The sequence below is a fragment of the Agelaius tricolor genome, unplaced genomic scaffold (genome assembly GCF_023055355.1).
Source record: "Agelaius tricolor isolate 1412-34295 unplaced genomic scaffold, bAgeTri1.0.p SCAF_54, whole genome shotgun sequence".
Taxonomy (NCBI): Eukaryota; Metazoa; Chordata; class Aves; order Passeriformes; family Icteridae; genus Agelaius; species Agelaius tricolor.
The window spans coordinates 879704-892132 of NW_027269314.1; the positions used below are offsets into that span (position 1 = coordinate 879704).

Consider the following 12429-nt stretch of genomic DNA (forward strand, 5'->3'; position numbering starts at 1 on the left):
TCCTTGTACCAGGAGTAGACGGTGTCACCCGGTGGCTCTCCGGCCACCTGGCACAGCAGGGACACGTTGTCACCTTCCAGCACCTCCGAGGACGGTGAGATCAGGACTCGGGTGGCTGGAGCGGGGACAGTGCCAGCTCAGAGGGGACAGGGCAGAGCTCGGCACTGCCGGTGTCCCCTCGTCACTTCCATAACCTGTGGGGCGCGATATTCCCACTCTGTCCAAGGATTTGGGACAGCTCCCGTGTGATATTGGTGCTCGCTGTCCCCTTAGGGTGTCCCCAACTCCTCCTGGAGATGCCCAGGGCTGAGGTGGTGGAATATGGGCAGGGGGTGGCACTGGGTGGGAGGGGGTGTGGTGGCACTGGCAGGGATCTGGTGGCATTAGGAGGGCAGACATGAAGTCATTCCCATGGGATGGACCCCTCTGATGCCTGGGTGGGATCTGGTGGCACTGGGAGGGATCTGGTGGCATTTGGAGTGCAGACACATGGTCATTCCCATGGGATGGGCTGTTTTAATCCCTGGGTGGGATCTGGTGGCACTGGGAGGGATCAGGTGGCACTGGGAGTGCAGACATTGTCATTCCCATGGGATGGGCTGTTTTAATCCCTGGGTGGGATCTGGTGGCACTGGGAGGGATCTGGTGGCATTTGGAGTGCAGACACATGGTCATTCCCATGGGATGGACCCCTCTGATCTCTGGGAAGGACCTGGTGGCACTGTGAGTGCAGACACATGGTCGTTCCCATGGGATGAGCCACTCTGGTCCCTGGGAGGGATCTGGTGGCACTGGGAGGGATCTGGTGGCACTGGGAGCACAGACCCATGGTCATCCCCGTGGGATGAGCCACCCTGACCCCCAAATCCCCGGCTCCCCACCTTGCACGCGCAGGTAGAGCCGTCGCTCCACGGAGCCGTGCGCGTTGGTGGCCGTGCACCGGTAGCTGCCATCATCTGCTGGTGTCACCTCCCGGATCTCCACCCGCAGTGAGTTGGGGACGGCGGAGACGGTGACCCGCGGGCTGCTCCCGCTGGTGCTGGTGGCCACCAGCTCCTGGTCACGGAGCAGGGCCAGCTGGGCCGGGGGGTTGCTGGCCACGGAGCACTGGAAGATGGCCAGGGAGCCCTGCTCGGCCTCCAGGAAAGCCGTCAGGAGAGGGTCCCGGGGGGGGTCTGCCGGGGGGAATGGGATGAGAGGCTGGGAATCACATCAGGAGAGGGGTCTTGGAGAGGGGTCACTGCTCTGGGGTTCTGGGAAAGGGTGGGAGGGAAGGGGAAGGGAAAGGGGAAAGGGGAAAGGGGAAAGGGAAAAGGGAAAAGGGGAAATGGGAAAGGGGAAAAGGGAAATGGGAAAGGGGAAAGGGGAAAGGGGAAAGGGGAAAGGGGAAAGGGGAAAGGGAAAAGGGGAAAGGGGGAAGGGGAAAGGGGAAGGGGGAAGGGGAAAGGGGAAAGGGGGAAGGGGGAAGGGGAGAGGGGAAAGGGGAAAAGGGAAAAAGGAAAAGGGAAGAGGGAAGAGAAAAGGGAAAGGAAAAGGAAAAAGGGGAAATTGAAAGGAAAAGGAGAAGAGAATGGGAAGCACAGACATGAGGTCATTCCCATGGGGAAATTGAAAGAGAAAGGGAAAGGAAAAAGGGGAGAAGGGGAGAAGGGGAAGGGGAACGGGGAAATTGAAAGAGAAAGGGAAAGGAAAAAGGGGAGAAGGGAAGAAGGGGAAGGGAAGGGGGAAGGGAAAAGGGGAAATTGAAAGAGGAAGGAAAAAGGGGAGAAGGGGAAGAGAAGGGAAAGAGAACAGGAAAGGGACGCACACAGCACATCCAGGAGGACGTCGGGAGAGCTCCGGCTGCCGCCCGCGGTGCTGGCCTGGCACCGGTAGAGCCCGGCGTCCCTGCTGAGCACCGGCTGCAGCACCAGCGAGGTGGCCGAGCCCGTGGAGATCTGCTGCCTGTTGTGGTACCAGGTGATGTTGGGCACAGCTGGGGAGCCGCTGCTCAGGTGGCAGGTGAGGGTGGCATTGTCACCCTCCAGCACGTGGGGGGACGGGGACACGGTGACATTGGCAGCTGTGGGCAGGAGGAAATGGGGTGTGGTGTCAACAGTGGGGTGACAACCCCCCAAAGCCACCAAGGGACAGCGTGGCTACCCCAGAGGGCAAATTCCAACTGATCCCACAGCGCCATGGTGGGGACAGCTCTGAGCCTGGCAGTGCCACCAGCCCAGGGACGTCCCTTGTGTTTTGCTCTGTGTTCCTGTCACACAGAGCCAGGGAATCCCCACCAGGGGCTGGAATGTCATGGGAGAGCCACCATGTCTGGATTTCATGGACATACGACATTTCCATGTGGTGTTTCCACGTCCGGATTTCATGGAAATGTGACATTTCCATGTCTGGATTTTACGGACATGTGACATTTCCTTGCGACATTTCCATGTGGTGTTTCCATATCTGGATTTCATGGACACGTGGCATTTCCATGTGACATTTCCATGTCTGGATCTCATGGACATGTGACATTTCCATTGGACATTTCCATGTCTGTATTTCATGGACATGTGACATTTCCATGCGACATTTCCATGTCTGGATTTTGTGGATACGTGGCATTTCCATGTGGTATTTCCATGTCTGGATTTCATGGACGTGTGACATTTCCATGTGGCATTTCCATGTGATATTTCCATGTCTGGATTTTACGGACACGTGGCATTTCCATGTTTGGATTTCATGGATGTAATATTTCCATGTGGTGTTTCCATGTGGCATTTCCATGTCTGGATTTCATGGACATGTTACATTTCCATGTGGTGTTTCCATGTGGCATTTCCATGTCTGGATTTCATGGACACGTGGCATTTCCATGTGACATTTCCATGTCTGGATCTCATGGACATGTGACATTTCCATTGGACATTTCCATGTCTGTATTTCATGGACATGTGACATTTCCATGCGACATTTCCATGTCTGGATTTTGTGGATACGTGGCATTTCCATGTGGTATTTCCATGTCTGGATTTCATGGACGTGTGACATTTCCATGTGGCATTTCCATGTGATATTTCCATGTCTGGATTTTACGGACACGTGGCATTTCCATGTTTGGATTTCATGGATGTAATATTTCCATGTGGCATTTCCATGTGACATTTCTGCTCCTCCTGCCACCATCTCCTGATCTTGCCTCCTTCCCCAGCATTCCCTTCCCACGCTCCCCTCCCTCAGAACATCCCCAGATGCCACAATCCTGTCCCCTGTCCCCTGTCCCCTGTCCCCTGTCCCCTGTCCCCACTCACTGTCAGCCTTGAAATCCACTGTGGCGCTGGCTCTTCCTTGGGAATTCCCAGCCTGGCACACGTAAATCCCCTCATCCTCCACCACCACATCCCGGATTTCCACCTTCAGGCTGTTGTAGGACCTGGTGACGTGGACCCTGGGACTGGTGGCTTGGGGACAGCCCTGGGTGCAGGCGATGGCATCGTCCCCTCTGCGGAGGGTGAGGTTGGACTCGGGGTCGCTCTCCACAGAGCACTGGATGATGCCCAGGTGCCCGCCCTGGCTCTGCAGGAACGAGCTCAGCACCGGCTGCCTCGGGGGGTCTGTGGGGGAAAACAGATCTGTGAGGTCGGGAAAACTCCCAGAATCCAAGGGATGGATGCTTCCAGCACCGCCTGATCATCCAGGCTGGATGGGGTTTGGAATAATGTGGGACAGTGGAGGTGTCCCTGCCAAGGGGAGAGGGGTTGGAATAAGAATGGCTTTGAGGTCCCTTCCAACCCAATCCAGGGACAAAGCACCACTGGATCCATTGGGGAAACCCTCAGAATCCAAGGGATTGATGCTCCCAGTGCTGCCTGGGAAACTCTTGAATCCACTTTGGACCTGGTCTAGTGGGAGGTGCCCGTGCCCATGGCAGAGGGGTCAGAACGAGATGGGTTTTGAGGACCCCTAGGCCCAAACCATTCGTGGTTCTTCAATCATTAAAATTCTTGGGAAGGTGGGAATGCTCCAAATTCCTCCTCCCCAGAACTCCCAGGTTTACCCGCCAAAGGGAATTTTTAATCTTCCCCACATTCCTGCCCCGAGAGCTCCTTGGCCGTGGCTGGTGGGGATGGGGGAAACCTCAGGGTGGGACCACCCCCAGCCCAGCCCCAGGACCCTTTGGAATTCCCACGGGACGCTCACAGAGCACTCGGAGCGGGACGGTCTCCGACGTGTCGCTGCCGTTCCTGCTCCGGACCTGGCACTGGAAGGCGCCGGCGTCGTCCCCGCGGACGGACGGGAATTCCAAGGTGGGGAATGAGCTCTCCTGGAGCCTCCGGCCGTTCCTGTACCAGGTGTAGAGCGGCTCCTCCTCCGTGTCCCCTGTCCCCACGCAGGTCAGGGTGACCGCGGTCCCCTCTGTCACCTCGGCCGAGGGCTGGATCCGGAGCCCAGCAGCTGGAGGAGGGGTGGGAGAGGGATTTCAGGGAAGGAGGGAAATCCATCCCGTGGATCCATCCAGCTACAATTCCCTGCTGGGCTTCCCTGAGTGCCCTCCCTCACCGTGGCTCTTTGGGGGGTGACATTCCCTGGGGACACTGCACAGGCCAATGGGGCCTTTCCTGACCCTTTCCTGCTTTTTCCAAGTGCCGGGTTCATCCAGGTGACGTTTTCCCAGGACAATCTCTGTCCCCTTTTCCCACTGGTTGGGCCTTGTCTGACTTCCAGCTCCCCACTGGGACACCCAAATCTGGGTTTGGTTTCTCTGGAATTGGGCCTTGAGGTCTCTTTTGGAGTTTTTTGGGATCCTAAATGATGTTCTTCTTGGACATGGATTTGGGGGGACTTTTCTCTCCTGCTGCCTCTGTCACCCCAAATTATCTAGACTCGGGGTTCAGGGGACAGTGACTGGTGGGATTGGATGGGGCAGAAAAATTTGGATAAATTTACCGATTTTTGGCATTTTCTGAAACAAAACCCAGGAGCCTCTCCCTCTCCAAAAGCAGCTCTGACCCCACACAGCCCCCAGGACACTGATGTCCCCCAGCGCCACCACAGGGGTCCCCCAAACTCTGTAAACTGCACGTCCCCCCCAGTTTTGGGGGTTCACCATCTCCCCAAACCCAGGAGTGGCCGCGTCACCCGGGGACTCACCGCGGGCCACCAGGACCTTGGTGGCACTGGCGTTGCCATGGACGTTGCTGGCGGTGCAGCCGTACTTCCCGCTGTCCCGGGGTCCTGCATCCCGGATTTCCAGCCGCAGGGAATTGCGGGAGGCGGTGACACCGAGCCGCTGGCCCAGGGTCACCTGTGCCCCGCTGGTGGCCAGCACGGCGCCATCATGGTCGATGGCCAGGGTGGCCGGAGGGTGGCTGTCCACGGTGCAGCGGACGATGACCAGCCGGCCACCCTGGGTCTCCTGGAAGAGCGTGAGGGTGGGAATTCGGGGTGGATCTGTGGGATGGGAGAGGATGCTGAGGTTGGGATGTCCTTGGTGGTGTGGTCGCAGGGAAAAATCCAAAAAGTGGCTTGAGTTGGAGGGGACATTAAATCCCAGCTGGTCGGTCCCAGTAGCCTAGGTGGCTCCAAGCTCCATCCAGCCTGGCCTTGGGGTGAGAAACGTCCCCCTACCCAACTTGGATGTCACAATCTGCTTGTCCTGTGTGTCACCAGGTCAGATTTACCTCCAAAATGGTCACAACCAACCCATGGCTGGGTTGTTTTCCCCTTGAAAACCTCCTGAGCTGTTCTTATCCCGCTGGATTCTCCATGAGAAACCTCCCCAGATCTTACGGAATGGAGGGGATTTTAGTGGGGGATGCTGCCATGGACATGTCCCAAATGCCACTTAATGTCACCTTCACACCTGCCTCACAGCCAAAATTTGTTGTATTCCCATAAAATTCAACCAGCAGGGCTGACCCCCTTTATCTACCCTTGGGGGCGCTCAGGAAGAGGCTTTGCCATGAATTTTTCGGGGGGGGATTTCCTGGATCTTGCGGGGTTCGCACAGCCCCATGTGGCAGGAGCTGGCGGCACTCACATGTGACGCTGAGGCTGATGGCCTGGGCCGTGTCACTGCCCTGGCTGTTGGTCACTTGGCAGGAGTAGTAGCCGGCGTCACCGGCGGCCACCGCGGGGAAGAGGAGGGTGTGGGCCGGGCCCTCCTTGAGCCAGGCGCTGTTCTTGAACCAGGTGTAGGTCAGCTCCTCGGGGTGTCCCTCCCGCCCGGGGACATCGCAGGACAAGGTGGTGGCCGTCCCCTCGAGCACCTCGGCTGCGGGGCTGGCCGAGATCTCTGCGGCTGAGGGAGAAGGGACACGTTCAGGATGGCCCCGGGGACAGGAAAACAGATGCCCCATCCCAAATCCCCTGTTCCAGAGCCTGGGAGACGTTTGAAGCCCCAACAACAGAGCTGGGGGATGTTTGGGTTTGTCCCCTGCCACCAGCTGGGGACACCTGGCTTTAGAGCAAAGCCCCGAGGGCCAAGCTCATGGTGGGTGGGGAAGGGTCTTGCACCTCTCAGGGTGGGATCGGGGGGGTTTTGGGAGGAGCACAGGGACCCATCTGGGGGGAGATGAGGGAGATGATCCCTGTGGGATTCCAGCTCAGGCAGGGAAGGATGGGATTTGTCTGTGATGATGGATCTGGTGGGAGGAGGAGACTCTTCCCTTCCTGTGGGGGTGGAATTCCCAGAGAAGCTGTGGCTGCTCCTGGATCCCTGGAAGTGCCACAGGCCAGGCTGGACACGGCCTGGATCCACCTGGGATGGCAGGAAGTGCCCCAGCCCATGGCAGGGGTAGGAATGATCCCTAAGGTCCCTTCCCACCACGGCTCTGGATCTCCACAAGCTCCCAACCCCTTCCCAGCACTGCTCCCTGTCCTGGGCTGGAAATCCCTCCCTGTTTTCTGGGATCACCAAGAGATGGGACACAGGTGTGGCGCAATGGGGCCACCACCCTCCTCCTGCATGGACACCCCAATTCCCAGACCTCCAGCAGCACCGGCCATCTCCCTCCCAGTCCGTGCCACCCCAGTGTGGGACACGCAGGATTTCCCACCCCGGCAGAGCTCCCTTGGCACTTACAGAACACGCGGAGGGTGACAGGGGGTGACACCCCAGTGCCCAGGGCGTTCTGGGCCTCGCAGTGGTACCGCCCGTGGTCCTCACGGTGCACACCCGGCAGGGCCAGCACCCGCTCGGTGCCCACGGCCACCCCATCCTTGTACCAGTGGTACCCCGAGACCGGGGGGTGGCTGCTGCCAACCTCACAGCTCAGGGTCACCGTGTCACCCACGCCGATGTTCCCCGAGGAAGGGCTCAGCGACACCTGCGTGTCCTTGGGGGCGTCTGCGGGGGACACAGAGGGACGCGGTGGGCACAGGGCGCTGTCACCACCCCAGGGAGGTGCGTGACAGGAGGTGGCACCTAAGGGACAGATGTGGCCAGCCAGCAGGAAAGGGAGGGAGAAGCTGGAGGAAAAGGCTGCAGGGAAGGAGGGGGACGTGGCAGTGGTGGCCGTGACAGAGGTGTCCCCTGTCCCCACCGCACGTACGCCTGACCCGCAGTACCACCTCCGTGCTCGCCCTCTTGGGTCCGTCGGAAACCACGCAGAGCAGCTTCTTGGAATGGTCCTTCCAGGTGAAGGAGCTGGTCAGGGTCACCTGGTGGCTGACCCCGCTGGTGTCCAGCTGGACGTGGCTGGACACCTCGGACACCTGGGGGTCGTAGCCCTCCCAGCGCAGGGCGGTGTCACCCCCGGGACAGAAGTAGGGCGTGGAGCACTCCAAGGTGGACCTCTGTCCCTCGGTCTGCTCCCCGCTGCTGGTGACACTGGGAAGCTCCAGATCATCTGGGGTGGAGAGCAGAGGGCGGGATGACCTCATGGAATGGAGCAAGAAGGGAATTTTTGGGGAATTTCGGCGTTTTACCCACCTGAAACTCTCAGGGTCACATCCCGCGACGCTGACCAGCGGTCGCCGTCGAGGATCTCGAAGCGGAACCTGTAGAGGCCACTGTCCCCCGGTGTCACCCCCCGCAGCAACAGGGTGCAATTCCGGGCCATGGGGTCCCCCAGGAGCTGGGCACGACCCCCAAAACGGGGATCCACATCCTGGGGGGCGGCGGAGTGGAACACAACCGTCCGCTGGCCGTCGTAGTCCTTGTACCAGATGGCCACGATGCCGGCCCCCGCTGTCACATCCGCGGGGTAGCTGAAGGTGCAGGGCACAACCAGGCAGGACCCCCCGCTGGCCTGCAGGGACTCGGGGTAGGAGACCCCCCAGGAGCTGAGGGCTGTGCCAGGGAAAATCGGGATTAGGGAGCCAGAAGTGTCCCCACTTCCCCCAGGACACGCTGGGGACACGTCACCGGTGCTTGATGGGGCAGGATTTGGGATAAACCCCCGCAGGAGGAGGTTTTGGGGTGGAGGAGGGGGAGATATGCAGGAAAAGCTGGATCTTTTGGGCCTAAATAATGAAGAAAAAGGGGAAAGAGACATCCTGGGGTCCCAAATTTATTTCCTCACCCTGGCGCCTTGTCCTTGCTCCCATGGCCTGGCTGTCCCCTTGTCACCCCATTCCCGCCCATCAGGGGTGTGGGATCATGGCCAATCCCCCCAGGAACAGCCTTGGGATCCCCCAGATTCCTGCCAGGCTCCTACTCCCACCCACTGGGGCCAATGCCGGCCTCCAGTCCCGCAGGGGACAATCCCAAGGGTGTCACCGTCCCCATACCTGGCGGGACGAGGCTGGCCAGGAGCACGAGGCAGCGGGGCAGGCGCATGGTGGCACTGCCAGGGGACATGGGGGACACGGCGTCACACCAGCACAGGGAACCCTGGGGACAACAGGAGGTGGCTGAGGACCTTGGAATGGGGGGGGATGGATCCCTGTGGGATAAATCCCGCTGGAATCAGGACAGTCCTTAACAGGAGGGAAGGGAAAAGGGGAAGGGAGGGAAGGGAGGGAAGGAAGGGAGGGAGGGAGGAAGGGAGGAAGGGAGGGAGGGAGGGAGGGAGGGAGGAAGGAAGGAAGGAAGGAAGGAAGGAAGGAAGGAAGGAAGGAAGGAAGGAAGGAAGACTAAAGAAAAAGGAAAAAGGGAAAGAAAAAGAAAAAGAAAGAAAAAATTAATAATGGAATAAAAAAGAAAAGAGGAAAAGAGGAAGAAAAAGAAGAAGAAGAAGAAGAAGAAGAAGAAGAAGAAGAAGAAGAAGAAGAAGAAGAAGAAGAAGAAGAAGAAGAAAAAGAAGAAGAAGGAAAAGAAGAAGAAGGAAAAGAAGAAGAAAAAGAAACAAAGAAAAAGAAGAATAAGAATAAGAATAAGAAGAAAATGAAGAAGAAAAAGAAGAAGAAAAAGAAGAAGAAGAAAAAGAAACAAAGAAAAAGAAGGAGAAAAAGAAACCAAGCAAAAGAAGATGAATACAAAGAATAAACAGAGAATTATTTAAAACATTTTTGCAGCTCCAGACGAACTCCTGACATTCCTTTCCGCTTCGCCCCTCATCGTTCCGTGACAAACCAGAATAATTTCACCCTGAACTTTTTCCCAATATCCCGGAAATCAGCGGTCGGATTGCTGCGAGCTCCGATCCTCCTCTGAGCTCTCCTGGGTCTCTCCCTGAGGAACGAGGCCTCTCCCAGCCCCCCTCTCCGGCCTTTCCCTCTCCACCATTCCCTCCTTCTCCGATACCTCCTTTTCCCACATCTGTATCCAATTTCCTCGCCGCTCCTTGGATTTCGGGCTGGATTTCCCGCTCTGGAGAGCTTTGCTTGGGATTTTTTTCCAGACTATGAGCACAGAGAATGTCTGGGGTGGCCCCTGGGTGTCGATGCTTGGAGGGGGGGGGGGACGATGCGAGGCCACAAATTGTCACGGGATTCGTCCCGGAAGAGGAAGGAAGAGCCGAGATCCAGCCCCCAACTGGTGTTGGTGCCAAGTTTCGTTTCTTCTGCTGGGTTTCTCCCGGTTTCGATTCCTGAGGGCCCCTGGGGGATCCCTCGGGATGGGGGACCCAGGGAGGTCAGTGGCCCCTGGTGGGGCTCTGCTGCTTGGAATTCCAAGGGTTGGAAAGATTTCTAGGAAAACGCTTTAGGGGAGACACGGGGTGGGGAAGGTGTCCCTGGTGTCCCTAAATGGGATTTAAGGAATGGGTTGGGAGGGAAATGAAATCTTGTTTCATTTCCATGGGCAGGGACGTTTCCTGCTGTCCCAGATGGCTCCAAACCCTGTCCAACCTGGCCTTGGACACTTCCAAGAATGGGGCAGCCACAGCAAATCTGGGAATTCCATTCCGGAAGCTTCCCACCCTCAGAGGGAGGAATTTTTTCCCAGTCTCCCACCTATCCCTGCAGTTCAAAAGTCACTTTTTGGCACAGGAATGAGCACGGGGAGGGGACATTCCCAGTGTGGGACCCTTCAGCTCCATCCCATCCCAAAAAACCAGGGAAACAGGGACCACGGGGTGGTGGAACACCATTCCTTGGGATAAGGGATGGATGTGACCCCCTCCAAGCCTGGATCTGATTCCTGGAGTTCCAAGCACTTCCCTGGCTCCTGGCAGGAGATGGAGCAGGCTCATCCCAAAGGGATCCTCCTGGAGCCACCCCCACCCCTCATCCCTGTCTCCAGAATTCCCATCCTTCCCCATCCCTGGAGAACCGCGGCGTTACCTGGAAGCGGTGGTGGCTCTGGAAGTGCCACCTCCGGAGCGGTGGCATTGGGAAACCGCCTGTCCCTGCGCTCAGGGACGTCCCTTTATCGGCTGTGGGAGGAGGGCGAGGAGCCCCAGACCGCAGAACTTCCCTCTTCAGAGTCCCTGCTCTGATTTTGGGAAGTGGCGACCGCTGCGGCAGCTTTTCCCTAATTCCGTGTTTTTGGGGCCAGGGTGGGTTTGGAGCGCTCCGAGGCCTCTGGGTTTAGGGTCCTGCTGGTGGGACTGGGGCAGGGCTGGTGTTGTTCCCTGTGGGAACGGTTTGGGATTTGTGCTGGTAGCTCGGGAATGTTTTTGTTGTGTCTTGGAGGGAAGCAAGGGCGGCTCTGCCCTCACCCTGCCGGGAAGGGGTTGGGATTGCAACAGGAACTGGGGGGACACGGCCAGGAAAACTGATCCCAACTGATCCAGGAATATCCCGGACCATGTGGCTCCAGGATAAACTGGAAAAGGAAAGGGGGATGTTGGGAGTGATGGGGTTTGTCCTCCTGGGCCACCAAAATGGATCCTGGCTGTCCTCAGAATGCTGAATGCTCCAAGGGCTGGGAGCACCTGAGTTCTGGGAGAGCTGGGAATGTTCCCCTGGAGAAGGGAAAAATCCAGGGAATCCTCAGAATCCCTCTAAAGGGGCTCCAGGAGAGCTGGAGAGAGGCTGGGGTCAAGGCTTGCAGGGACAGGAGCCAGGGAATGGCTCCCACTGGGAAAGGGGAGATTGGGCTGGGATCTTGGCAAGGAATTCCTGCCTGGGCTGGAATTCCCAGATTTGCTGGGGCTGCCCCTGGATCCCTGGCAGTGCCCAAGGCCAGGCTGGGCATCGGGGCTGGATCCAGCTGCGATGGTGGGAGACGCCCCCGAAGGCAGGAGAGGGCTCTGCCAGAGAAAATTCCCAAAGGAATTCTCGGCTGGGCACCACGGCTCTGGGGATGTAGAGGCTGATCCAGATCCAACCTCTGCCCCCTGCAGTAAAGACGCCCGGGCTGGTGGCACTGGTGGCACTGGTGGCACTGGCGGCACTGGTGGCTCTGGTGGCACTGGTGGCACGGGGCGGGGCTGGCCCCTCGTGACCACTCGGGGTCAATGTCCGACCTTGTGCCCTGGCAGTGTGGGAAAGTGCCCTCGGCCCCTCCCGGCCGTGCCAGCGGGTGCTGAGTCAGCAGGGACGTGCCCATGGCCCCCGGTGCCCCACGGCCCACGGTGTCCCCCTGGCTGTGCCACCCCCCGGGAAACGGAGCCAGACCCCACCGGGGGGTGCCGGTGTGGGGCTGTGCCAGGCCTGGGGGATCCATGGATTTGGGAGCTGTGGGATATTGGGTTTGGGAGCTGTGCCAATGCCGGTGGATTATTGGATTTGGGAGTTGTGCCAATGTCAGGGGGCTCTTGGATTTGGGAGCTGTGCCAGTGGTGGAAGGCTCCTGGATTTGGGAGCTGTGCCAATGCTGGTGGGATCTTGGATTTGGGAGCTCTGCCAGGCCTGGGGGATCCTGGATTTGGGAGCTCTGCCAGGCCTGGGGGATCCTGGATTTGGGAGCTGTGCCAGTGGTGGAGGGCTTTTGGATTTGGGAGCTGTGCCAGTCCTAGTGGATCCTGGATTTGGGAGCTGTGCCAGTCCCAGTGGGCTTTTGGATTTGGGAACTGTGCCAGGCCTGATGGCATCTTGGAGACAGGAGCTGTGCCAATCCCGGTGGGCTCCTGGATTTCGGAGCTGTGCCAGTCCCTGGTGACTTTTGGAACTGGGACC

The 12429-nt window shown here is 58.5% G+C and overlaps 1 protein-coding gene across 1 annotated transcript in view; it reads right to left on the bottom strand.

The window, feature by feature from the left end:
* Nucleotides 1-11860, bottom strand: part of SIGLEC1 (sialic acid binding Ig like lectin 1) — a 17088-nt gene extending 5228 nt beyond the window's left edge. Inside the window, exons 1-11 of the mRNA XM_071455802.1 lie at nucleotides 11640-11860; nucleotides 8716-8870; nucleotides 7916-8275; nucleotides 7536-7832; nucleotides 7067-7330; nucleotides 6023-6283; nucleotides 5134-5433; nucleotides 4183-4437; nucleotides 3294-3596; nucleotides 1808-2062; nucleotides 882-1175 (exon numbers count right to left, since the gene is read on the bottom strand). Of these exons, the coding sequence (XP_071311903.1) occupies nucleotides 882-1175; nucleotides 1808-2062; nucleotides 3294-3596; nucleotides 4183-4437; nucleotides 5134-5433; nucleotides 6023-6283; nucleotides 7067-7330; nucleotides 7536-7832; nucleotides 7916-8275; nucleotides 8716-8870; nucleotides 11640-11860 (2965 nt within the window). The remainder of the gene's footprint in view (nucleotides 1-881; nucleotides 1176-1807; nucleotides 2063-3293; nucleotides 3597-4182; nucleotides 4438-5133; nucleotides 5434-6022; nucleotides 6284-7066; nucleotides 7331-7535; nucleotides 7833-7915; nucleotides 8276-8715; nucleotides 8871-11639) is intronic.
* Nucleotides 11861-12429: the final 569 nt, after the last annotated feature.